Source organism: Tiliqua scincoides, chromosome 5 (assembly GCF_035046505.1).
Source record: "Tiliqua scincoides isolate rTilSci1 chromosome 5, rTilSci1.hap2, whole genome shotgun sequence".
Taxonomy (NCBI): domain Eukaryota; kingdom Metazoa; phylum Chordata; class Lepidosauria; order Squamata; family Scincidae; genus Tiliqua; species Tiliqua scincoides.
In genome coordinates, this window is record NC_089825.1 from 1,825,704 (window position 1) to 1,849,983 (window position 24,280).

The 24,280-nt window shown below is 47.7% G+C and overlaps 1 protein-coding gene and 1 pseudogene across 1 annotated transcript; one reads left to right on the plus strand and one right to left on the minus strand.

Moving 5' to 3' along the window:
- Positions 1 to 543: 543 nt before the first annotated feature.
- TMIE (transmembrane inner ear) lies at positions 544 to 18,816 on the plus strand. The gene is made up of 4 exons (XM_066631427.1): positions 544 to 645; positions 9,703 to 9,820; positions 17,284 to 17,433; positions 18,710 to 18,816. The coding sequence occupies exons 1-4, from the start codon at positions 544 to 546 to the stop codon at positions 18,814 to 18,816; spliced, it is 477 nt and encodes a 158-aa protein (XP_066487524.1).
- Positions 11,311 to 11,430, minus strand: LOC136654453 (5S ribosomal RNA; annotated as a pseudogene).
- Positions 18,817 to 24,280: the final 5,464 nt, after the last annotated feature.

Below are 24,280 nucleotides of genomic sequence, written 5' to 3' on the forward strand. Positions count from 1 at the left end.
GGTCATTCTTGCTCACCACCGGTGAGCGGCTATTCAGAAGACTGCATCAAAGACCTCTTCATAGAACCGCTCCAGTATCAGACAGAGTTCCCATGTGCATCTCTAATTTCCTCACCCACGCAACAAGAAGGAGGAGGAAGACAGGCCATCTTTCATCCGCTTGGAAGCACACAGAGCTGCACTAAGTAGATAACTTTGCTCCCCAGGGGAAATGAAGTCTGGGTAGTAGCAGCCTCTTCTTCTCTGCCAGCAACCTCATCCCTGAACAGCCTGGGTGATGATCGCTCTCCTGCTCCTGGCTGGTCCCCAGACCAAAAGCTGCCTGTAAGCGAACCCGGTGGCCCAATGAATTAATTACGAGCTCCCCAGGGCAGCCTCTGAAGCTGTGAGACAAGAGCACGCAGGCTGTGGCAGGTGCATGGCCGAGAGCGGCAGATGTGGAGGGGGGGTGACGAGGCGGCTTCCTGGCCATCCATCAACCCCCCTCCGCAGGCTCTGCTCTGCACAGAGACGAAGACGAACAAGCAGCAGGGAAGACAGAAGATGGCGTGGGACCAGCCTTCGCGGAACCCCCTGTGTCAGTTCGGGGGGTCACCTTCCCTGCTGCTCTGCTACTCCCGAACCGCCCTGAGCCAGCTGATCGAGGTAAGGAGAGAGCCAGCTGCAGCAGGCTGTTGGGAAAGGGACTTGTCTGTGTGCATCAGACCAGGCGAGGCAGCCACAGTGGCAGAGCCAAGATACTCCCTGGTTCAGCCTTTTGCCTGTCGGCACTAACCATGGGGACGCAACAGCCAGCAAATCCACCAAACACCTTGCCTGCCACCATTCCCCAAGCACAGAACTCTGCTCTAGGATGGGGGCTTCTATTCAAGCCAGGTTTCCATACAGGAGTCATCAGCAGAGCTGTTTGAAAATGGTGTTATTTATTTTACTCAGAAGTAAGCCCATTGCATTCAGTAAGACTTAGACAGAAAACCTCTCTTATTATTATTATTATTATTATTATTATTATTATTATTATTATTATTATTATTATTATTATTATTATTATTATTATTATTATTATTAATAATAATAATAATAATAATAATAATAATAATAATAATAATAATAATAATAATAATAATAATACAGGTATTTATATACCGCCTTTCTTGGTCTTTATTCAAGACTTTATTCAAGGCGGTTTACATAGGCAGGCTATTTAAATCCCTGTAGGGATTTTTACAATTGAAAGAAGGTTCTTTCTTTCAAGAACCACAACATTCAGATGTTTCTTTCTGTTCTGGTTTCACATTCTGGCCTCCATCCTCCCACGCTCAGAGCAGATGGAATAACTCAGCTCAGCTTGTCAGCTGCTTCAAGGTCGCACTGCTTCAAGGTGCCAGTGGCCTCGAACTGGCGGCCTTCGGATGTTATCTTCAGGCAAATGGAGGCTCTACCCTCTAGACCAGACCTCCTGCTTTAAGCCAATTGCTCCCAGTTGGGCTCTATGCCTAAGGTAAATTCGGCCCTGCACTGTGCTAGGGTAAAAATAAAAATATATATATATGATATTTTTACTAAGTCATTTCACAGTAACTAAAACAAGTGGTTTTGTAACTATTTTTCAAAGGTAATCTACACATTTTGTTGGTTTGCTTGTAGGCTTCCATGTATGAAACTTGATATTAAAATGTGCTGAGATTCATTTGGACCATTAACCACAGGCACATTTTTAAAAAGCACATTTTAATTGCTTTCCATCTTACCATAGAGATGTAAAGTCTACAATAAAGACTACAATAAAATTTATATCTAAGATTTGACAAACCTTGACTGAGAACCTGGAGCCCTGCAAAAAATGCTTCCAATGGGGCTCCCCAGCTCCTAAGGCTGGCCCTTGTTTGTTTTTTAAACCTGGGAACGTAGTTGTCGTTCCTGTTCTGCTTTAGGAGGGTCCTGGATAACTTGATGAGAAATAGAACAATATTCAGCCCTTAAACTTCCAAGTTTGGCTTGGAAGATCAATAAGTCACCGGGCCCTGATGGCATCCACCCAAGAGTTATTAAGGAATTGAAGAATGAAGTTGCTGATCTCTTGACTAAGATATGCAGCTTGTCCCTCAAAACAGCCACGGTGCCAGACGATTGGAGGATAGCAAATGTCACGCCTATCTTTAAAAAGGGAAAGAGGGGGGACCTGGGAAACTATAGGCCAGTCAGCCTAACATCTATACTGGGTAAGATGGTGGAATGCCTCATCAAAGATAGGATCTCAAAACACATAGACGAACAGGCCTTGCTGAGGGAGAATCAGCATGGCTTCTGTAAGGGTAAGTCTTGCCTCATGAACCTTATAGAATTCTTTGAAAAGGTCAACAGGCATGTGGATGTGGGAGAACTCGTAGACATTATATATCTGGACTTTCAGAAGGCATTCGACACGGTCCCTCACCAAAGGCTACTAAAAAAACTCCACACTCAGGGAATTAGAGGACAGGTCCTCTCCTGGATTGAGAACTAGTTGAAGACCAGGAAATAGAGAGTGGGTGTCAATGGGCAATTTTCACAATGGAAAGAGGTGAAAAGCGGTGTGCCCCAAGGATCTGTCCTGGGACCGGTGCTTTTCAACCTCTTCATAAATGACCTGGAGACAGGGTTGAGCAGTGAGGTGGCTAAGTTTGCAGATGACACCAAACTTTTCCGAGTGGTGAAGACCAGAAATGATTGTGAGGAGCTCCAGAAGGATCTCTCCAGACTGGCAGAATGGGCAGCAAAATGGCAGATGCGCTTCAATGTCAGTAAGTGTAAAGTCATGCACATTGGGGCAAAAAATCAAAACTTTAGATATAGGCTGATGGGTTCTGAGCTGTCTGTGACAGATCAGGAGAGAGATCTTGGGGTGGTGGTGGACAGGTCAATGAAAGTATTGACTCAATGTGCGGCTGTAATAAAGAAGGCCAATTCTATGCTTGGGATCATTAGAAAAGGTATTGAGAACAAAACGGCTAATATTATAATGCTGCTGTACAAATCGATGGTAAGGCCACACCTGGAGTATTGTGTCCAGTTCTGGTCACTGCATCTCAAAAAAGACATAGTGGAAATGGAAAAGGTGCAAAAGAGAGTGACTAAGATGATTACTGGGCTGGGGCACCTTCCTTATGAGGAAAGGCTATGGCATTTGGACCTCTTCAGCCTAGAAAAGAGGTGCCTCAGGGGGGACATGATTGAGACATACAAAATTATGCAGGGGATAGACAGAGTGGATAGAGGGATGCTCTTTATACTCTGGACGCCTGGACGCCTTTAACGTCTGGCCTGGACGTCTGGCCTGGATGCCTTTAAAAGGGGATTGGACAAGTTTCTGGGGGGAAAATCCATTATGGGTTACAAGCCATGATTTGTATGTGCAACCTCCTGATTTTAGAAATGGGCTATGTATCAGAATGCCAGATGCAAGGGAGGGCACCAGGATGCAGGTCTCTTGTTAACTGGTGTGCTCCCTGGGGCATTTGGTGGGCCACTGTGAGATACAGGAAGCTGGACTAGATGGGCCTATGGCCTGATCCAGTGGAGCTGTTCTTATGTTCTTAAAAACCCTTGTTAGGCAAATCTCACTGTGACAGCCTGAGTCTGTGGCGGCTTCCTCAAGAGTAAGCTGCACTGATTTCAGGAGACTATCAAAAGAAATTGAAGTCTGTCATCAGAAACAGCTGCAAGGAAGGAAGCCGTGTACTACTTGGAATACAGTGGATTCCCCACCTCCCTTGGCTGGATATTTTATCTGAGCATAAGAACAGCCCCACTGGATCAGGACATAGGCCCATCTTGTCCAGCTTCCCATATCTCACAGCAGCCCACCAAATGCCCCAGGGAGCACACCAGATAACAAGAGACCTGCATCCTGGTGCCCTTCCTTGCATCTGACATAACCCATTTCTAAAATCAGGAGGCTGCACATACACATCATGGCTTGCAACTCGTGATAGACTTTTCCTCCAGAAATTTGTCCAATCCCCTTTTAAAGGCCTCCAGGCCAGACGCCATCACCACATCCTGTGGCATAGAGTTCCACAGACTAACTACACACTGAGTAAAGTTTCTGGGGCATCCCTAAGAAAGAGACTTTTATATGCCAGCACAATCTACAGTAGTTGAATAATGAAGCCTGAGTTAAAGTGAAGGCTTGAATACCAAATCCATAAGCCCCCCGACATGCTAGAGTTTGCACCAGAAAGAAAAAAAAAGTTGTATACATGTATTTATGGACTTTTATTAAAAGTCCCAAAATAATGTAACATTTACAACCATCCATAAACACTAAGGGGGGGGGAATCACACACACTCCAGCACAGATTAGAAGTAAATACAGTTAATAATTCTGGGTGTTTGAAACCTACATAAATCCAGAGTTAAGCCAGGACTTTATTCAGTTTGATGAAACTGAGGTCCCTTTCGGTAATGAGTTTAAATGCTGCAGTACTGGGTGGGCTGTGACCTCACAGCTGTGGACCCTGGGCCGGAGGGACAGGCTGGGAGCATGTAGAGGAGCAGATGGTGCAAGTGTGGCTGGAGCAGGGGTGGAGCAGGTGGACACTCAGCTAGTCAATCAAGATTCTCTTTGTGAACCCTTCATTTTGATAGAGCTCAGCAAAAGTGTGAGAAACCAGCATTAATCTGAAAGCTACTGTTTCTCAGAGAGCTAAAATGTATTGTAGAACAAACTCACCCCATTGTACTTTAACTCTTTTGTTTCCCTTCTTATTTTTTTTCCTGGGGCCAGAAACCTTTTGTAGCTCTGCCGCAGGCCACCCAAGATCCCAGGAGCTTCCAAGTTGCCTCCTACCCACCCTTGTCAAGCACAAGCCTTTCTCAAGCAGAACATATTTTAGTTACATCAGTCTCTACATTTCTTTACTAGCATGGTCAAGATTAAGACATGCTACCTGCACTTGATCTTTGCTTCTTGGTATCCTGCTTTCTCCGAAGTCCCCTTTTCACTGAAAGCAAGAGGGACACCACTAAAACATTCTGCTGCCTTGAATTTAAAAATTATTTTAAAAAATTCAAGCCACGATTGGGTCATTTCCTCCTTTTTATGAGCCCATCCCATTGGGGTGGAAGCTATCATTTGAAGCCTTGATAGGAAAAGTCACAATACAGAAACCTCTGGTCAAGTTCCTAAAGGCATAGATCAATTCTTCACCAGGAGAAAGGAAGGGAACTGATAATGGGAGAGGTGAGTTCTCTTGCATAAGGTTGCAATCCTATACACACTTTCCTTGGAGTAAGCCCCACTGAACACAATGGGACTTACTTCTGAGTTGGCTTGTATAGGCTGGTACTATAAGTCTCCTTGGGCAAATGCATCAGGAAAGAAACCAGTTACAACAAATTGCTTAAGATCCCATCTTGCTTTCTCAGAACTGTAATTCCTAAGTCTGTGTATCTGGTACGACATTTGAACTACTGGGAGGCTTGTCTCCTTAACCATTTGCATTGCCCCCACTGGCAATTTAGAAGACCTCAGGGGAGAGCCATGTTTATACTGGGGAAAGGGCTAAGCAAGTGGATTTCATTAGGATCTTCATCTTTCCCCCCACAATTTTGAGCATGGGGCTTTTAGCAAGAGTGCTACTTTTTTTTTTTTTTTTTTTTGAAGTGGTACAACTCCTGTGCCTTTGCCATCTGGATATATCATTGCCAGCAGGCTGTGGTTGTGTACAGTTCATGTATGGGTGGGGTGTAGAGGAAGATCCACTTGTTGGGTTTTTTTGTTTTTGCCTGCCATACCATTACTTAAAGGAGCTGAGCCTAGAGAAGGAAAAGATTGTTAAAGAAGACAAAGAAGCGGGTTTCAACGGGCTGTGTAGATTGTCTCTTGGGTTTCAGCAGTTTTTGCTGAAGAACCATGTGGAGGATGGGCTGGAAGACCCCTACTCGAAATGACTTTCTGCCAAGTTCCATTGCCACAGGGTCAGTTTAGATGCCATTTGCCTTGTTCATGTATAAGTTGGGCAGGAGTAAAATATCTGATTTTAATACCCCAGTGTGCCCCCCTTAATATCAGCTATTGTGCCCTGCGTTCCCCAATTACTTTCTCTCCTTTCCAGAAAAAACATCACCTGCTACATTTTGGCATGTTGGGCTGCTGTTAGAAGCATAGGAGCAGGGCCTGGAAAAAAGTTGGCAATACTACAGACAAATTCAACATCAAAGCTTTATATCACTGCAGTCTCAATGTCTGGAGAATATTGCACTTGCTTAATTTCTACTAAACATAAACATAAGAACATATGGTGGCAAGGAGTTCCACAGACCGACCACACACTGAGTAAAGAAATATTTTCTTTTGTCTGTCCTAACCCTCCCAACACTCAATTTTAGCAGGTGTCCCCTGGTTCTGGTGTTATGTGAGAGTGAGAGCATCTCTCTATCTACTCTGTCCATCCCCTAGCTCACAACTGTGAAAGACTACGGACACATTAGCAGATTTGGTCCAGGCTGACTAAAAGAAGCAGCCTGGACTGCTCTTAAGCCTTTTAATTATGAGTTGATTAGCAGGTGAAGTTTTTCTTGGCATGGGGATAAACGTGATCACTTACTAGTTGCTGAAGTTCAGGTTGCAGTTTAAAGCAGCGTTACAGGAGGGGGCACATTCAAAACTTGGCAGCCTTTTTGGGTCTTCCACTCCCTTGGCAAAATGATCCTCCAGAAACACTGGTAACTGACTAGGGGGTTAAAAGCATATAGCAGTACATTTCTAAGCAACTACAGGTATGTGGGTGTAGATTCTGGGCTTCTGTTCTGATCCTTAATGACAGCCAGATCATATTCCAAGGAGAGGGACATGGTGAGAAATGTAATCCTCCAAAAATGGATTGTAAATTGATTTGTTAGGAGGGCAGAGAAATTTTCAAGTGCACAAAAACATTAGCAGAGGCCTCGGATGACTGAAAAACAGTGTCTGTTGCCCATTGTGAGTTTGTGGGCAACTGACCCCTTCCAGCCCACTTCCACTGATATCTCATTACAGTTGGACAAAGGCAGAGCTGTCATGCACCCAAGATACAAAGGCAATGAAGATATCACATAACAGGGGTTGAGAATTCCCCAGGAAGCAAATGGTTTCAGCAAAGCTGTACATTATTATTATTGTTTTTAAGAACACATATATACCGCTTCTCAACAAAGACAGTTGGAGAAAAAAAATGACTCCCTGTCTCAAAAGGGCTCACAATTAAAATAAATAAATAAAGGCGCAAAAGAAACTCCAGCAAACAGCCACAGGGAAAAAATGTTATGCTGGGGTGAATAGCCCCTGCCTTATGTAGTAGTATCTGGTGTTTTGCTTAACAAGAACAAAAAAGCAAGTTTCTAGTCCTCATGGATTGCACAGACAAAGTTTTAAATGTCCTTGTGATATCTGTGGAGGATTAACATTGCAACCAGTCAGATTTTATGGCACTGAAGAAAAATGAGGCCAAATGAGGGCAGTGCTGACTGACAGTACATGTGGCCAATTGTGCCAGTCGAGGATGAAGCAGTACACGGCATGGTATCAGACAGGGCTGGCACATCCATAAGGCCAACTGAGGCAGTTGCCAACCAGCAGGCTGATAAAGCCCACTACCACCACACACACACACCTTTTGGCTCAACTTCAAGGTGCTTCAGTGGCCAGGACAGATTGACTTTCCTATCCCTTGGCAAGCCAATCATGTATCAGTGGGAACTGTATGGGGATGGTGATGTATTAAGGGTTCGTAAAACTCCAGGAATAGCAGGTTAAAAAACAAAACCCTCTTTGCTGCCTTCTCCCAAACTGTCACCAACTGCTCACATGGTGCTTGAGTCTGTGGAACTCTTTGCCACAAGAAGTAGTGATGGCATCTTGCCTGGATGCCTTTAACAGGGGATTGGACAAAATTCTGGAGGAGAAGTTCATTACGGGTTACAAGTCATAGTAGGTTATGTGCAAGCTCTTGGTTTTAGAGGCAGGCTGCCTCTGATTGCCAGATGCAGGGGAGGGCACCAGGACGCAGGTTGTGTCTGTTGCCTGTGTGCTCTGTGGAGCATTTGGTGGGCCACTGTTAGATACAGAAAGCTGTACTAGATGGGCCTATGGGTCTTATGTTCTTATGGCCTATGGCCTGATCCAGCAGGGCCCTTCTTATGTTCCTATGTGTCCCTGGTTGCAATATACCCTTCTTGCCCACCAGGTGGCGCTGCAGTTTTGCTCATAGGGATGTATGAAGGCGAGTTTGGGGAGGGCTACAGTGAACATCCCCTATGCAAGGCTGAGATGGAAATGTTTTTTCTGGTAGCCTGTTCCAAGCTCGGTTCTGCTTTGAATCCTCTGCTGTGGAGAAGCTCTGAGGGCAGCACAAGTTTCCTTCAAAGGGTTTGCCTACTTCGAAGTCTGATTGTTCAAAAAAAAAAAAATTTTGTGGAGTGATGCAAACTCATGCCTCATTAAATTGCCAAATCTTTTCCAACCAACCTGATGTGCTCCTGTGCTCTTAACAGCAGTTACAATGGTAGGAATTGGCATCTTGTGTGACGATGATGAGAACAGCTTCACCGACTGACTTTTGCAGAGCGGACTTACTTTGATCTCTTTTTCCCTCTTTCATCTCTCTGGGGGGAATGCTTGTGAGCTGCAGCCTTTCAGAGCATGGAGATGCAAATTCACTCACTGTGGTTACAATAACTGTCCAGAACAGGGTCTCTTCTCTTGGAACTTCTCTTGGAGCCCAACCCGCTCATACTTGGGGCCCCTGTTCTGTTTTAGTTTGGGACCATTTTAGGTGGGGGCTCATATGGTCTCCAAACCATCACTGCCTTGCAAAAGCCATTTTTACTCCTGCAGTGACCCTTGACAAAACTGCATCCCAGGACAGATAGTGGAAGTCCAAATGGTAGCCCCCAGGACATTGCACCGCCTGCAAGAGGAGGTGGCAAAAAACTAGGAAGATGTTCTTCTGCTACTAAACACCCTGAAAATTGATAGTGAGACACTTCTGTGACAGTCTAAAGGTAATGAAAGAGGTGTTCTTTGGCAGCTACCCACAAGGAGCACCCCAAAGCACAGTCACACCTACTTGGATACCATCCTGCTTGTTCAGAACACCTGAAAACCAAAACAATAGTTTGGTTCAGTGGTTGCAACCTTCAGTCTCGAAAGACTATGGTATAAGCCTACAGCACCCGGTATTCCTGGGCAGTCTCCCATCCAAGTACTAACCAGGCCTGACCCTGCTTAGCTTCCAAGATCAGACAAGATCAGGCTTGTGCAGGGTAACAGTTACTGCTCTGCACTTGCTCCCAGTGTGGAAGGGATTGTCACTCCCGAATTGGCCTGTTCAGCCACACTAGACGCTGTTCCAGAACCACCATTCAGAGCGCGGTACCATAGTCTTTTGAGACTGAAGGTTGCCAACACAAGTTTGGTTCCCATCTATTCAGAAAATTGATTCACGCCCCAGGACACACTTGTGGGTATAAGATCTACGGATCAACCTGACAGGGTAGTTGTACCCGCCTTGAACATTTCTCATGCTCAGTTCATGCTCAGGATCGTGAATGATTCTGTGATTCCAGCTTTTTATCAGATGCTGACAAGTTGTGAGGAACTTGAAATGTTGAGCCACATCACTCCTGACCGAAATCTATTTTCTCTTCCCCCCCCCTCCCACTCCTCTGTTCTGACTTCAGGCCACCACAGAACCTCCCAAAAAGAAGCCGGACCCTGTCACGTCGGAGACCGTGGTGATTTGGGGTCTGCGGCTCTGGCAAGTGGTTGGGATCTTTGCCATCTTCGTCATGAGCGTCAGTAAGTGCCCCCCCACCCCCCATGCAAGGGCCCTTGACCACACAACATGCCTGCCTGGAACAAACAGGTGGAACAGCTCCTGCTGGTCCCCTCCTCAACCACTTGCAGGAAGTCTGATCAGAGCCAAAGAGCCAATAGCTGCCTTAGCATTCTGTGGGTTCATTTCAGACAACCAGATGAATTCCTGGGGAGCCAGACAGGTGAGCCAGACAGGTCAATGCCTGGAGGTTGGCAGTGGGTCAACAGGTGCAGCCATGCAGCTCAAGCCAGTGCATGTCTACTCTGAAGAAAGTCACTCTAAGTTCAATAGGGTTTACTCCCAGCTAAGTGTGAAGGTTGCAATTCTATGCACATTTACCTGGGAATAAGCCCATTCAACTCAATGGGACTTAGTTCTGAGTAGGCATGAACAGGTTTGCAGCTTGCTCCTGTACAGAGTTACTCAGAAGCAAGTCCAGCTGAGTTCAAGGGTATGTCATGTCAGATGCAGTCCTTCATTCAGACAAGTCTGCAAGCTGACCCTAGAGAACCACCATTCAAAAACACAGAGACAGATCTATGATCCAGATGATGGCCGGATCCCACAGGATCTCCTCTATGGAGAACTTGTGCAGGGAAAGTGCCCTACAGGTAGACCACAGCTGCGATACAAGGACATCTGCAAGAGGGATCTGAAGGCCTTAGGAGTGGACCTCAACAGGTGGGAAACCCTGGCCTCTGAGCGTCCCGCTTGGAGGCAGGCTGTGCAGCATGACCTTTCCCAGTTTGAAGAGACACTTGGCCAACAGTCTGAGGCAAAGAGGCAAAGAAGGAAGGCCCATAGCCAGGGAGACAGACCAGGGACAGACTGCACTTGCTCCCGGTGTGGAAGGGATTGTCACTCCCGGATTGGCCTTTTCAGCCACACTAGACGCTGTTCCAGAACCACCTTTCAGAGCGCGATACCAGAGTCTTTCGTGAAGGTTGCCAACAGGCAGCAGTCCTCATTGATGAGGTGGAGGCAGGTGCCCAACACACATGCAACAATTTCTGCTTAAATCACCTCCCAAGGAATCATGCGACCAAGTGGTTGCTCTGCTTTGGCCATCAGAAAATTTTGGATATCACAGCCCGTCCCCCCATCCATAATATAGCCAGTGGCGCAACTAGAAGGGGTGCAAAGCACTATGTTTTGCAGGGTGTCTGAACACACCATGCAAGTGCCCCCCCTCCCCTTCGGAGCCATTCCAGGAGGGGGAGCAAAATGGAGGCAAAATAGAGGGGAACAAATTCTCCCACATTTCATGTACCTTCATGCCCCCCCATCACCCGTTGCTGAAGGCTCTGCTCCACCTGCTTTATCCATTCACTCCACAAAAGCATTTCCTACTTTATTTTGAAAGCCGGAGGGAGTGTTGGTTGGTTCACTAAGCTAATGATACCTGTACATTTGAAATGGCCTTAACTTGGCAAATGGTTGGCAACCTTCAGTCTCGAAAGACTATGGTCTAAGCCTACAGCACCCGGTATTCCCAGGTGGTCTCCCATCTAAGTACTAACCAGGCCTGACCCTGCTTAGCTTCTAAGATCAGACAAGATCAGGCATGTGCAGGGTAACAGTTGCTGTTACTCAGCAATTCAAAATGCACCTTACCAGTAGGGTAAATAGCAACATTTTTACTTGCATGAGTGTGTTTCTCTGCATGTGCTTTAAAGACAAGATGCACCCCAAGACAGGGACAGGTTCCTGCTGGAGTGTCTGTAAGAATGCTTTTAAGCAGGTTCAGAGTGTCTTGGCCTCACCATTGGTTTGCCCTCCAGCACACATGTTGGATCAGAAGGAACAGCATTTGTATCCAACAAGCCCCAGAAGCTTCCTTTTCAGAACTGCATCACCACCAAGCCAAACACCGTCCACCAATCCTGCCCACGGCCTGGCAGGCCACAGTCCATAGTTGATGTGCTCAGTAGTGCTATTGGACCCCCCAAAAAGCTCTCCTGGCCTCCCCTTGGGCCTTTAACAGCAACTCAGTGTTCAAGAAGTGCCCAGAAAGGCTTTTTTTACTGTATGGAAATAAATAAGATCCTCCTGACAGTATCTGCACATAAAAGCACAGCAACAGTGGCTGACTAAGAAATTGGCAACCCTGCTAGCAGCCTGGATCTGGCTTGGTGAGGCTGAATGGTGCAGGCCTCTTTTAGAATGATTACGGGGCTGGGGCACCTTCCTTACGAGGAAAGGCTACGGCGTTTGGGCCTCTTCAGCCTAGAAAAGAGACGCCTGAGGGGGGACATGATTGAGACATACAAAATTATGTAGGGGATGGACAGAGTGGATAGGGAGCTGCTCTTTACACTCTCACATAACACCAGAACCAGGGGACATCCACTAAAATGGAGTGTTGGGAGAGTTAGAACAGACAAGAGAAAATATTTCTTTACACAGCGTGTGGTTGGTCTGTGGAACTCCTTGCCGCAGGAAGTGGTGATGGCATCTGGCCTGGATGCCTTTAAAAGGGGATTGGACAAGTTTCTGGAGGAAAAATCCATTATGGGGTACAAGCCATGATGTGTATGTGCAACCTCCTGATTTTAGAAATGGGTTATGTCAGAATGCCAGATGCAGGGGAGGGCACCAGGATGAGGTCTCTTGTTATCTGGTGGGCTCCCTGGGGCATTTGGTGGGCCGCTGTGAGATACAGGAAGCTGGACTAGATGGGCCTATGGCCTGCTCCAGTGGGGCTGTTCTTATGTTCTTATGTAGAAAGAGGCCCTGGCAAGAGAGGTCTCTCTGGCAGCAGGCATGGATTTCCCAAAGCCCCCACCTTTACCCTCCATGAGTAAAGACACCCTTTGCTGGGTTAATGGAGGGGTGGGCAGAACTTCGGGCCTAAGGGATTAATCTTGTTTGTTCCTGGGCCGTCAGGGTCCACAGCCTCGGCCAGGTTCAAATCACGAGATGCACGGTGGAGGCTCACCCTCTCCACACACCCCATTACATCCTCTGAGCTGGGGATGACCCAGCTAAGGAGAAGCAAATCTAGCCACGCCAAGTCAGAGTGACTCCAGATCCAGGCTTCTAAGCTGCAGCTGATCAGCAGAGCTGCTCGTGAGACTGCTCAGAAGCAAAGGAACCCGATCAAAGCTTGCAGCAGTAATGTTCAGGCGCAAACTCACCACCATTTGGCGTAAAGCAGGCATTCCCATCTCCTCCAGGGGTTCAGGACACGCCGATCCCTGGAGGGCCGCTGAGCTGTAGCTCTTGGTGTGCAAAGGCAGCTCTTAATCCAAGTTCATGTCCACCTTCCGGAGGAGGCCTGTGATTCCATGGAGAGCCCGCAAGTGCCCAGTTGCTGGGACAGCAGCTGGGGAAGACTTGTTGCTCCTGCAGTCGGGCTCCTGGAAGCTTCCTTCCTTCCCTGGGACTTGAGACCACCTCCCCAGGCAGGCCCTGAACACCCAGATAAGGAGTGAAACTGGAAGGCGACAGGATTGTCCTCTTATCTCTTATCTGAGACCTGCCATCTGGCTACTGCTCTGGTTAAGATTATCAAAGGAATGGCCCGACTCACAGCCCAATCCTATGCATGCCTACTCAGAAGTAAGTCCCAGTAGAGTCAATGGGGCTTACTCCCAGGAAAGCGTGGATAGGATTGGGCTGTTAATCATGGAAGGCACACCTCAGCAGACCAAGGCGCTGAAAATGTTGCAGAGCCAGTCACCCAGAAAAAGCCCCAGTCCTGAGGGTAATGTGATTATCTGCATAGTGCGGGAAGGAGAGGGGTGTTGGTGAACTGAGTAATGCCAGCCTGGGGTCAGGACCAGGGTGACAACATTGTTGTGGCCCCAACCTGTGCCTGTTTGCTTAGAGAGTCAATCCCAGTGGACTGGCGCCCCAGTGAGCATAAGGAATGAGGAGTCCTCCAGCAATTCACCCCAACATCATGTGCACAAGGTGTTCACAAAGGCAATGATTGACCAGGGACAGGCCCTGCAAAAACAGGAACTGTCCCTGGGAAGTTGGGAGTGTCTGTCTGTGCACCAGTGCTCTTGGACGAAGCAGTTGCCGGGGGGGGGGGGGGAATGAGATGAGTTTTAACTCTTTCATCAAAAACAGAGCCTGGGGAGGCTGGGGTCAGGGTCATGGGGTGGGCAAAGGGCTGAATCCTTCCCAGGTTTGGGCACATTTAAAGCCCCCCTTTATTTACTTAGGAAAAAAAAACTCCCTTGATTTTGTTATACTTTTAGGTTAGCAGCTAGTATGACTCCAAGGCAGTATTAATTGAATGTATTGATTTTATATAAGAGGGATCTGAAGGCCTTAGGAGTGGACCTCAACAAGTGGGAATACCCCTGCTAATTGGGTAAGAGGCCCTTTTTCAAGTGGGTGCTCCTTTTTTTAGCAGGGGGAGAGTAACTGGCCCACCTCACCCCAGCACTGTCTGTTCGAGAGGCTGTCTGCTGGTATTCATTTGCATCTTTTTAGATTGTGAGCCCTTTTGGGACAGGGAGCCATTTAGTTATTTGATTTTTCTCTGTAAACCGCTTTGTGAACTTCTAGTTGAAAAGTGGTATATAAATACTGTTAATAATAATAATAATAATAATAATAATAATAATAATAATAATAAACCCTGGCCTCTGAGCAGCCCGCTTAGAGGCAGGCTGTGCAGCATGGCCTTTCCCAGTTTGAAGAGACACTTGGCCAACAGTCTGAGGCTAAGAGGCAAAGAAGGAAGGCCCATAGCCAGGGAGACAGACCAGGGACAGACTGCACTTGCTCCCGGTGCGGAAGGGATTGTCACTCCCGAATCGGCCTTTTCAGACACACTAGACGCTGTTCCAGAACCACCTTTCAGAGCGCGATACCAGAGTCTTTAGAGACTGAAGGTTGCCAACACAGGATTGATTTTACAAATTCTCCTTCCTGAAAAGGAATCTGGGTGGAACTGACAATGGGGGTGAATTGCCAGTAACTTGATCAAGGGTCTCGCCTCCAGCAGAGGAGAAACTCACTCAGCATTGTTTGGGAATGATTCATTTACAAGGCAGGCAGAGAAAAGCCTCCAGGATCAGCTCCAGGCAAGGGACAGGTTTTGATTCAGCCCAGGGAACTGGGGGGATGAAGGCAGGGAGTCCTCCTGATGTCTTTAGTCCCCTCGAAAAATCCAATGAAAAGGTGACAGCAAGACCTGTTTGACCTGTGAGCCAGCAGATCCCAGCCTTGCACTGTCTGCTCAGTTCTGATTTCTTGCTGAAGTCTCTTCTATTTCCACACCGCTGAGCTTTACATTTGTAAACAAAATGGGAATTCGATTGGCAGTGAATGAAATCAGCAGTTCTGCCACAGGGGCTGAAAAATGGCAAGGGCTCAATTGCAGAGGCCATTCAAATGGTCCTGGCATTGTGGCTCTTTATTTCCCTGCTTCCCATTTGCATTTGAATTGGAGCTCCATGGCAGGGAGGAGAGGAGGAGGATCCACAGGAGGAGGATTTTTCTGGAGGAAAAATCCATTACGGTTTACAAGCCATGATGTGTATGTGTGATCTCCTGATTTTAGAAGTGGGCTATGTCAGATGCAAGGGAGGGCACCAGGATGAGGTCTCTTGTTATCTGGTGTGCTCCCTGGGCATTTGGTGGGCCGCTGTGAGATACAGGAAGCTGGACTAGATGGGCCTCTGGCCTGATCCAGTGGGGCTGTTCTTAACTACAATTCCCAGGAAGCCTTGCAGGTCTCTTGTTATCTGGTGTGCTCCCTGGGGCATTTGGTGGGCCACTGTGAGATACAGGAAGCTGGATTAGATGGGCCTATGGCCTGATCCAGCGGGGCTGTTCTTATGTTCTTATGTTCACAGCATTAAATAAGCAGCACCGTTTTGAATGGGAAAACTGGCCAGATGTTTCAGGCTACTGCAGGTTGTTTTTTTGTTTGTTTGTTTTTTAAAGTCTCCTTTGGCTGTGCAGAAAGAAGGAATGGCTCTGAAGGGGTCTTTTCAAGGATGCTGATGACTGGATGGGGCAGACAAAGTTCCGCCAGGTTTGGTATTGAGGCTACTGCATCCTCTGTGTTAGAAGGCTGCAAGGAGCAAGTGGAGCCTCTGCCCCAGCCAGGCAACCCACAGACTAGTCCTGTTCTGTCACCTTCTGCATTCCAGAATGCCACCTCCAGTGATCCTTCTTGCTCAAACCAATCTTAAGTGTCCTCATGGCTCTTGAACACCCTGGCCCTTCCCCTCGGTTCCTAAAGAGTCTGACAGCCCAATCCTATCCACAGTTTCCTGAGAGTAAGCCCCATTGACTGCAATGGAACTTACTTCTGAGTAGACATGCATAGGATTGGGCTCTGGGACATTTCCCTTAATTGTGTGGAGGGGAGTGGTTCAGGTGACACTCTCGCCCCCCAAGAGATTCAGAAAACCCAGCACTGGTGGTACACTTGCACCACCGTCGCTCAAGCCCTTGGCATTGGGCTCAGACAGTGAGAACCAAAGTGGAAGGCGGACATGCAATGGAAGATAATTGACAAACGAATGTTGTAGAACAGAAATGCATCCAGCCCCCCCCCAACCGTACCCTGGTGCACAGAAGGCGCATGCAAGCATGTGGAATGGAGAACTGAAAATGAAGAGCGACAGCTCAAAATGGATTTCCAGAAAGGAAATAAATTGCAGCCTGTTATTAGAGAGATAAAGCAGAGGCTTTTAATTGCTTTCCGGCTGGTTTACGGCTACTGCCTCTTATCTGAGGGATGGGAGAGAAACCCAGTGAGCCCTCGTTTGTTCTGAATCATGCCTGGCCAGTCCTGTCCATTTGCAAAACAGACAGTGCTCTTTGCTGAACTGAACCATTTGCTGAACAAGAAAAGCCCGTTTGTGCATTTTAGGGGGGTGCTTTTTTTCTTTTTCATGGAATGCCCTTCCATGAAGAAAGAACAGAAAGATAGCATGTCCGGGAGAGGGTTCCACAACATCCTTCTCCCTGACCCTGACAGTGCTTTGCGTATACAAGGAATATTCTGTTCTCAGAGTTTCTGTTGCATAGAACTGGCCCTAGGAAGAGGTGGAGGAAAGCCAGCTCATCTTCCAGGCCCCACTCTTGGGAAGAATATCAAAGATAAGCACTGGTGGCCAAAGATCAAGGGCAGGGCGCACACTGTGGCCAGTAGCTTAGCTACAGGGGGTGGAGCAGTAAAAGTTGCCCTGCTGCCCTGAACAGCTCTGACAACAAGTGGGCGGGGTAACTTATGTGGCACATTGCAGCACTTGCTTCCCCGGCAGCTATGCCACTGGCTGTGGCTGCCACACGGAGGTCACTGAACTGAGCTGGGTTTGGGGAGACAGTCTGAGCACCAGCACAGGGGAAAGAACAATGTGCATTTGTGCCAGTTGTACCAGAGGGGCACAACTGGCGGCGGTGGCGGCAGGTCTGTGCTTCTGTGTGTCCAAACAGAGTCATGCCCCAACGGGCTTTCCTGTGTCCATAGTTATCACCTTGTGCTGCATCTTCAAATGCCGCATCCCGAGGACCAAGAAGGAAATTGAGGCCCGATACGCCAAGCGACAGGCAGCCAAGACCTATGCGGACAAGCTGGACACCGTCCCTCCCCTCAACGAGCTCACTGAGATCCCAGGAGGTATTTCCCTTGATCAAATATAAGTGGGCGGGGGGGGGGGCATTCAGGTGGGATGATGGCAAGAGAAAAGGGTTGTCTCTCCCTTCCAAAATCCAGATCTGGACCGTGCCCTCCACCTCCTCGCGCAGATGCTGTATTCGGAAAAAAAAAAGTTAACCTAAATGGCTGACAAGGTCAGGCAGAGGTTTTATTAGATACAGAGCAGTGGAGGATTGAACCTGCCATCCTCAGTCTGTACCAAACGTCCTCAACTGACTGAACAATAGCAGAACTCTACCAAATGATAATGTCTGGGCAAGAACTTCTTTGGGAAGGAGTGGATCTGCGAGTGGAGGTTCCTGCCAGGTCTTTTAACATCTTTCCCACCCCCCTTGTCACCTTGGACGTGCACTAGCAAAATCCAGCACAAGTCCAAGGAGATTCATTGTGGAGTGGGAAGCTTATGGTGGAGGAAGGGGATTTAAAATTCCCTTTCTCCTCTGAAGCCTCCCGATTCGCTTCCCCCCACTGGATACAGCATGCCTGTTTTTGATGCGGTTGCACCATTGGTGGGGGGGGGGGAGAGATAGAATTGGCTCTAAATACTGCAGATTAATTTTAAAGTAAGCATTTTAAGTACCAGCTGCTAAATTCAGCCCCTTGGTTGGATTTATTTTCCCAAAGACCAGTAAACCCAGAAACATCCATAACTGGCTTTGCTGAGAATAAGTAACATTTTAATAGTTATTTGATTTTCTCTGTAAACTGCTTTGTGAACTCTTCTGTTGAGAAGCTGTATGTTGTTGAAGATGATGATGTGGCTATCGTCTCACATCTAGACCTGGCAATTCCTAGAGCAGTGGCATAGCTGACCACCCTGGAGCCTGGGGCAAAGTTTAAAAGGATGCCTCCCCACATTGCACCCAGAAGTACCATCGCTTCTGGGTGTGATATCACATCTGCGGCTTTTTCTTTTTTTAATTGACACATAAAAAATCCACTGCCTCCCCCATATGTCAAATGGGTGAGTGTGTGGGGAGAGGGGCTGCTTATCAATGTGCACTTGCTGAGTTTATGACGCCTCTTCCCTTGATTTTTGGAGAGGAAGGGGGTGTTTTGCTAACACAGCTGTTCTGTTCAAGCATGCAAGAGAAGGTGTGTGGGTTCCAGGTGGGGGCACTGCATCCCTGTACATCTATATATCCAGCCATGCTGCGGTTCTCAAGGGCTCTGCTTTATTTCCCCTGACTTTGCCTCTCTCCACTCACCTCTTTTCCTGATTCTTTACCATTTCCAGGCTCCACTGAAAGCCTCCAGACTCTTTCTGGTCAAGTTGAATCTCGGCCCCTCAGCTCTCTGCCAGTGGTGAAGGAGGAAGATGAAGGATCCCTTCAGGGCCACTAGGGGGAGCTCTCTGTCCACTTTCTTTGCAACTTCCATGGAGAAAAAGTCCCAATGAATTCTGCTCTCTCTCTCTCTCTCTCTCTCTCTCTCTCTCTCTCTCTCTCTCTCTCTCTTGATCACCAGCTCGCTCGCTCTCCTTATTTTCAGTGTTCCTTTCCAATATTTTCTTATCTAATTCCGGCATTTTTCTGTAACTGCATTTGCTCTCTCCCCACGCGGCAAGGACATCCAGGGCACTCGGAGACAGAAGACAGACTGCGGTGGCACCTTGGAACAACACTTCCCAAGCTTTGGAGAGTTGAGGAACACACCCTGTGTTTCTGCATGAGTCACTGTTCTTGCTTGGAAGGAGACAATGACTCATTCTGGGGTTCTGTGGACATCTCCTTCTGTGGTTTTCTCCTATGGTACCAGCTTGGCAAACATAGTCTGAGGAGCAACAGTGGGCAGATATCTCTCATTCCATCCTTTTATTGTTCCTGCAGCTCACTCTGCCCTACATTCCACCCCTGCATGCCAGTTTAATGAAGGAAACAAAATTCCATTTTTGGTGGAATTGGAGTGTGTGCAGTTTGCTGCAGGATTTAGTTCCACCAAGTCATCTGAATCTTCCCCACCCCATGTTGACTAATGTGTCCCTGCACATTGATAAAATGGTACAAAAGACAGTCTTGATATGATCATATATGTGACTGCATCAAGCTCTCCCACTTTGAAGAGGCACTTGCCCAACAGACTGAGGCAAAGAGGCAAAGAAGGAAGGCCCATAGCCAGGGAGACAGACCAGGGACAAACTGCACTTGCTCCCAGTGTGAGAGGTATTGTCACTCCCGAATCGGCCTTTTCAGCCACACTAGAAGCTGTTCTAGAACCACCATTCAGAGTGCAATACCAGAGTCTTTCGAGACTGAAGGTTGCCAACTTGATGTGCTCCTATGCATTCATAAGGCAAAAACAGAGAGGTACCTTCCTAGTTATCTGCACTTGGCTAGTGGGCTGCCTACAGCTCAGAGGGCCACCCACAAGCTTACAGGCTGCCCTGTGGTGGGTTGGGGGGGGGGGTACAAGAGCTGAGAACTGGCAGCCTGGTCCCTTGGTGCAAGCTGAGCAAAGTTGGGACAGAAGTGAGATTGAAACTGGAGTGTCCAGGTTCACATCCCTTGATGGCAACAATGCACTCACTCAGAGTGGCTGATGCTGCATTCTCAAGTGACCATCTGTCCTCCACACAGTGGCCAGGGGAGGGGAGGGGAGGGTCTTGGTCCACATCTGGGCCCCTTCACAGCTGAGCAGCCTTCATGATAGAGTTGGTACCATTTCACAGTAAAGGGCGACATGGACATGGGGCACAAACACTTCAAACCAAGCAAGAGATGAGTTGCTGGAGGCTGGTGCTGGAGAACAGCAGCCTGAGCCCCAGACACTTCCCAGTTGAGTCTTGTGGCCAGCAAGTGGCGCTGCTGCAGAGGGACTGGGAACGTCCAGGAGCGCCTGCCCTCCGCAGCTCTTGCCCGATCCTGCCAGCTTTGCTGGCTGGCTGGCAGTCTTCGGAGAAGGAGTGAGGCAAAATGCTTTGTTCCAGGCGTCTGCTCTTGCCATGGCTGGAGTGGTGCCCCAGTTCACAGCTTCTCTCGCTTCCTTTGCAGTGGGTTGCATTTGTGCACCTAAGTGCAAAGATTCCATGCGCTCGTGTGCCAAAAACATGGTTGCTGGAAGGCTGGAGAATCTGTGCGTGCAGGGTGCCAAGTTCAACACCCTACGAGCTCCCTACTGCCAGCAAGAGAGATGTCTCAGGCTGATGATGCCAGCACGTGGCAAGGCTGGGCAAGTGCTGAGTCTTGTGCATGGTGCTGTGGGTCCACCAAGCTGTGTCCCAGACCAGACACAATTCTGAGCCAACCCTCTGCCATTGTTCTGGCTCAGGTTCAGACTTCTCTATGGCTGCACAAGGATTTGAGTTTGGGGGCGTCAGTCTGGAGCCCCCCCCACACACACACACACGCACATCATGGGCTTGCACCTGTGGTCAGCAGTGCTTCTGACCTAGGAGTTCAGGCACCCAACCACATTCTTGTGACCTGGTGCTTGTGACATTGCTCCAAACTCACGTACTGGGCAGCAGTGGCATAGCCAGAGGGAGTGCAAAGCACTAGGTTTCTCAGGGAGCCTCACTGCAGCATGCAAGTGGCCCCTCCCCCTCCTCTTCTGAGCCATTCTGAGTGGGGGGAGCAAAATGGAGATGAACACCTCCATTTTGGTCCCCCCACCTGGAATGGCTACAAAGAGGGGGGAGGGGCCACTGGCTGTAGTAATGCATATTGTTCCATCCTAAATACCTCTCATTAATTAATATTAATTTTGCCAAATTATTAGCCCATTCCTGTCCCCCACCACCTAATACTGACAAAGTGTACACTGCATGCTGTGGGGGGGGGGGAGTGGAGTGATCAGACGACCAACAAGAGATAAGTAAACATATTTTTTACTTACCTTCCTGTAGGCCACCTGATCATCTCAAGGTCTCCTTGGACCCATACGAGCAGTTTTGCTGCCACAAGTCCAAGGAGAGGAAGGGGGAAAGGCGGTTGAAAAATTGGGGATAGGATCCTGCACTGCCACCGAGATCCACCAACTCCAGCCTGCCCCCTCACCCTTGCTGCCCTCAACACCCCCAACTGCTCATAAACCACCCCCTCCGCCACCTTATTTTGGCTAGTGGCGCGTCTAGGTGACTCTGGGATGTGCACGGAGCTGCTGGCCATTTTGGTCAACTTTTCTGTCGTGTGGGATGGTGACATGCCATTTGCCGATCAATACGTTCACTTTCATAAATGGCCCATAGCGCTGGGTCATCAGGATGTTACTGGACTAGATGCTAAGAGCATAATGCAACTGCACTTGCCACACTTATACTCGCCTATACTTATACTAGGTGGTATATACCTAGTATATACCTATACTACTAGGGATATACTTATACCGCACCCATACCTGCCTATAAGTCAGCCCCACAGATAAGTCGAGGGCAGGTTTTGAGCCAACAATCATGGAATTTTCTATGACCCTCGGATAAGTCGGAGGTTAAACTTAGGGGGGTGTCTGACTATAGTTTTGTCTGATTTTACCCCAGGCCAGATCCTGAAAAATAACCCATCACTAATTGTTACCTAAGAACAGTAGCCTCTAATTTATTAAAAACATAGTAAAAGATCATAAGATACATTTTTATTCTTTTTAAATTCTGGTCTTCACCACCTTTTTGCAAACGCTATCAGAGTAAGTGCACTGTAAACAACATACCAGTAAATTAGTGGTTCCCAACCTGGTATTCATGTACTCCCAGGGACACTCAACAGGACCTTTAGGGGTACTTGAAAAAGAATGGAATAATGGCAGAAAAAGGCAGGTCCTGCTCCACAATGCCTTGCAAGACAGGAATGCCTTGCAAGGACCAGCAAGGCAGGAAGGGAGGTAGCTAGTTGGCTGTGAAAGCTCCACCAATAGCTAGTTTTTGGTCATCAATTCATGTATGCCCCAGTGATTGAAAACCAGCACAGTAAAAAAGCTGAAACAATATGGAAAGTGATCAATCTCCCAGAATTTCTCAGCACACTTCTGGTGCAAAACAGTGCAAAGGCAGAGGCTTCTGTTCTTCAAACAGATGAAAAGAGAAAATATGTGATGAATACATGAAGTCTGAGAGGAGATGAGGGCTTGTATTATTAATTACAAACATTTTGCTAATATGAAGGGTACAATTTATGGAAATAGGCTGCCAAGGGATAAGCAAGTGAAAAAGGTTGGTAACCATGAATCAAATCCACCTTTAAGGTGTCTGGTGTGTTAAGCCAGTGCTAAGCTCTACATACAACATATAGCAATGTGTTAAGCTCTACATACAACATACAAGCCATAACACATAACTGAGAGTGTGCAATTCAATTCAATTCGTAGCAGAGAGATGAGATATTTGCAACCCTTTTTACTCAGAAGTAGACCCACTGCTTTCCATGGGTGTTATTCTTAAGTAATACTGTATTGAATTGTAGCCTGGGAATTGTTACTTCAGATGGAACGGGGATCCCATCCTGGTGTTGAAAAAAAAAGACCTCTGCCAAATGCAAAGCCTTTGCAAAAGGGAACGGAGGGGAATAAAAGGTTAACTTTGGCTGGAACGTCCCAGGAAAGTAACTAACTAGCTGCCTGCCTAAGCTTAGCGGAGAAATGAAACTGTGCGGAGTTGAAAGGCTCTGCCCTCTGATTGGCCCGGAGATAAGGCGAAGTGAGAGTTGGAGCTTGATTACTTGGCAAAAATTTCACTTACTATACATGAGTATCTAAGATAGTCTTATTTTAAAGCATTATTCCCATGTAAATGACAGCTGTGAAATGCTCTGCTCTAAATTATTCTATCTCAAGTCTGGCAATTTAGCCATCATTTTCACTTTTGGCTTCTTCCAAAACATCTCAGTCAAAGTTTGAAATGACCAAAGGGCACTAGAGGTGTAGTTAGGGGGGCAGAGGGCGGACTGTACCAGGTGACACCTTCAGGGGTGACACCACTTAGTAGCCAAAATTATGGAAACATTGGTATTTATTAATAATACCATAAAATCATCATCTGATAAGTAATTGACAGGCCAAACCCCCCTCCCTCCCTCCCTCCCCGCTCCCTCGCCCAGCATGCCTCTTCCCACCTCCTAGTCACGCTTCCTCCCTGCCCTCCGCCCGCCTCTCCCTCCCCAGAGCACCTTCCGCTTTCCTCTCCGCTGCTCGGCGGTCTGTGCGACTGCCCAGCAGCTGAGGCCGGGTGCCTGCCTGGTGCTAGCCCAGAGCTGGTCAGTGCTAGGCTAGCATGGGTGCTTGCCCGGTGTTAGTGCTCGCGAGTGTGCCTTACAGCACGTTTGCGACAGTGCGTGCCGGAGGTAAGCCGGTGAGTGGAGCTCAGGATTGGGTTCTTAATGCAGAACGTAATGAAACTGTGTTGAATTATCTATGTTCTATCAAAAGTTATAGCCAAATAACCCAAGGAAAACACAACTGTCTTATGTCATAGAAAGTGGATTTCCTTAACTCATAACTGACCAATGAGACTGATTGTTCCAAGAGCCAATGAGGTGTTAGTCAGCTCTCATTTCCATGTATCAGAGCTAATACTAGAACTCTTATTCCGTTGTGTGGGTGTCGTCAAGTTGGCCACTGATTTGTTGTTGATTACGGATTGGTTGGATGACTGGTGCTGTCATTTATTAAAACAAACAAATAAATAAATAAAGTTAATGGGGGTGATACCATGAGTTATGGCGTCAGGTGACATCAACCCTAGTGATGCCATTGAAGGGCACCTGTTATATGTATTGCCCTTCTCAAAACACCTTCACTGGTGTATTGAGGAGCACATCATCTGCCTCCTTGCAGTGCTCCTTGCACAGTGTCCTCAAACCCAAATGTGCAGGACCTCGAG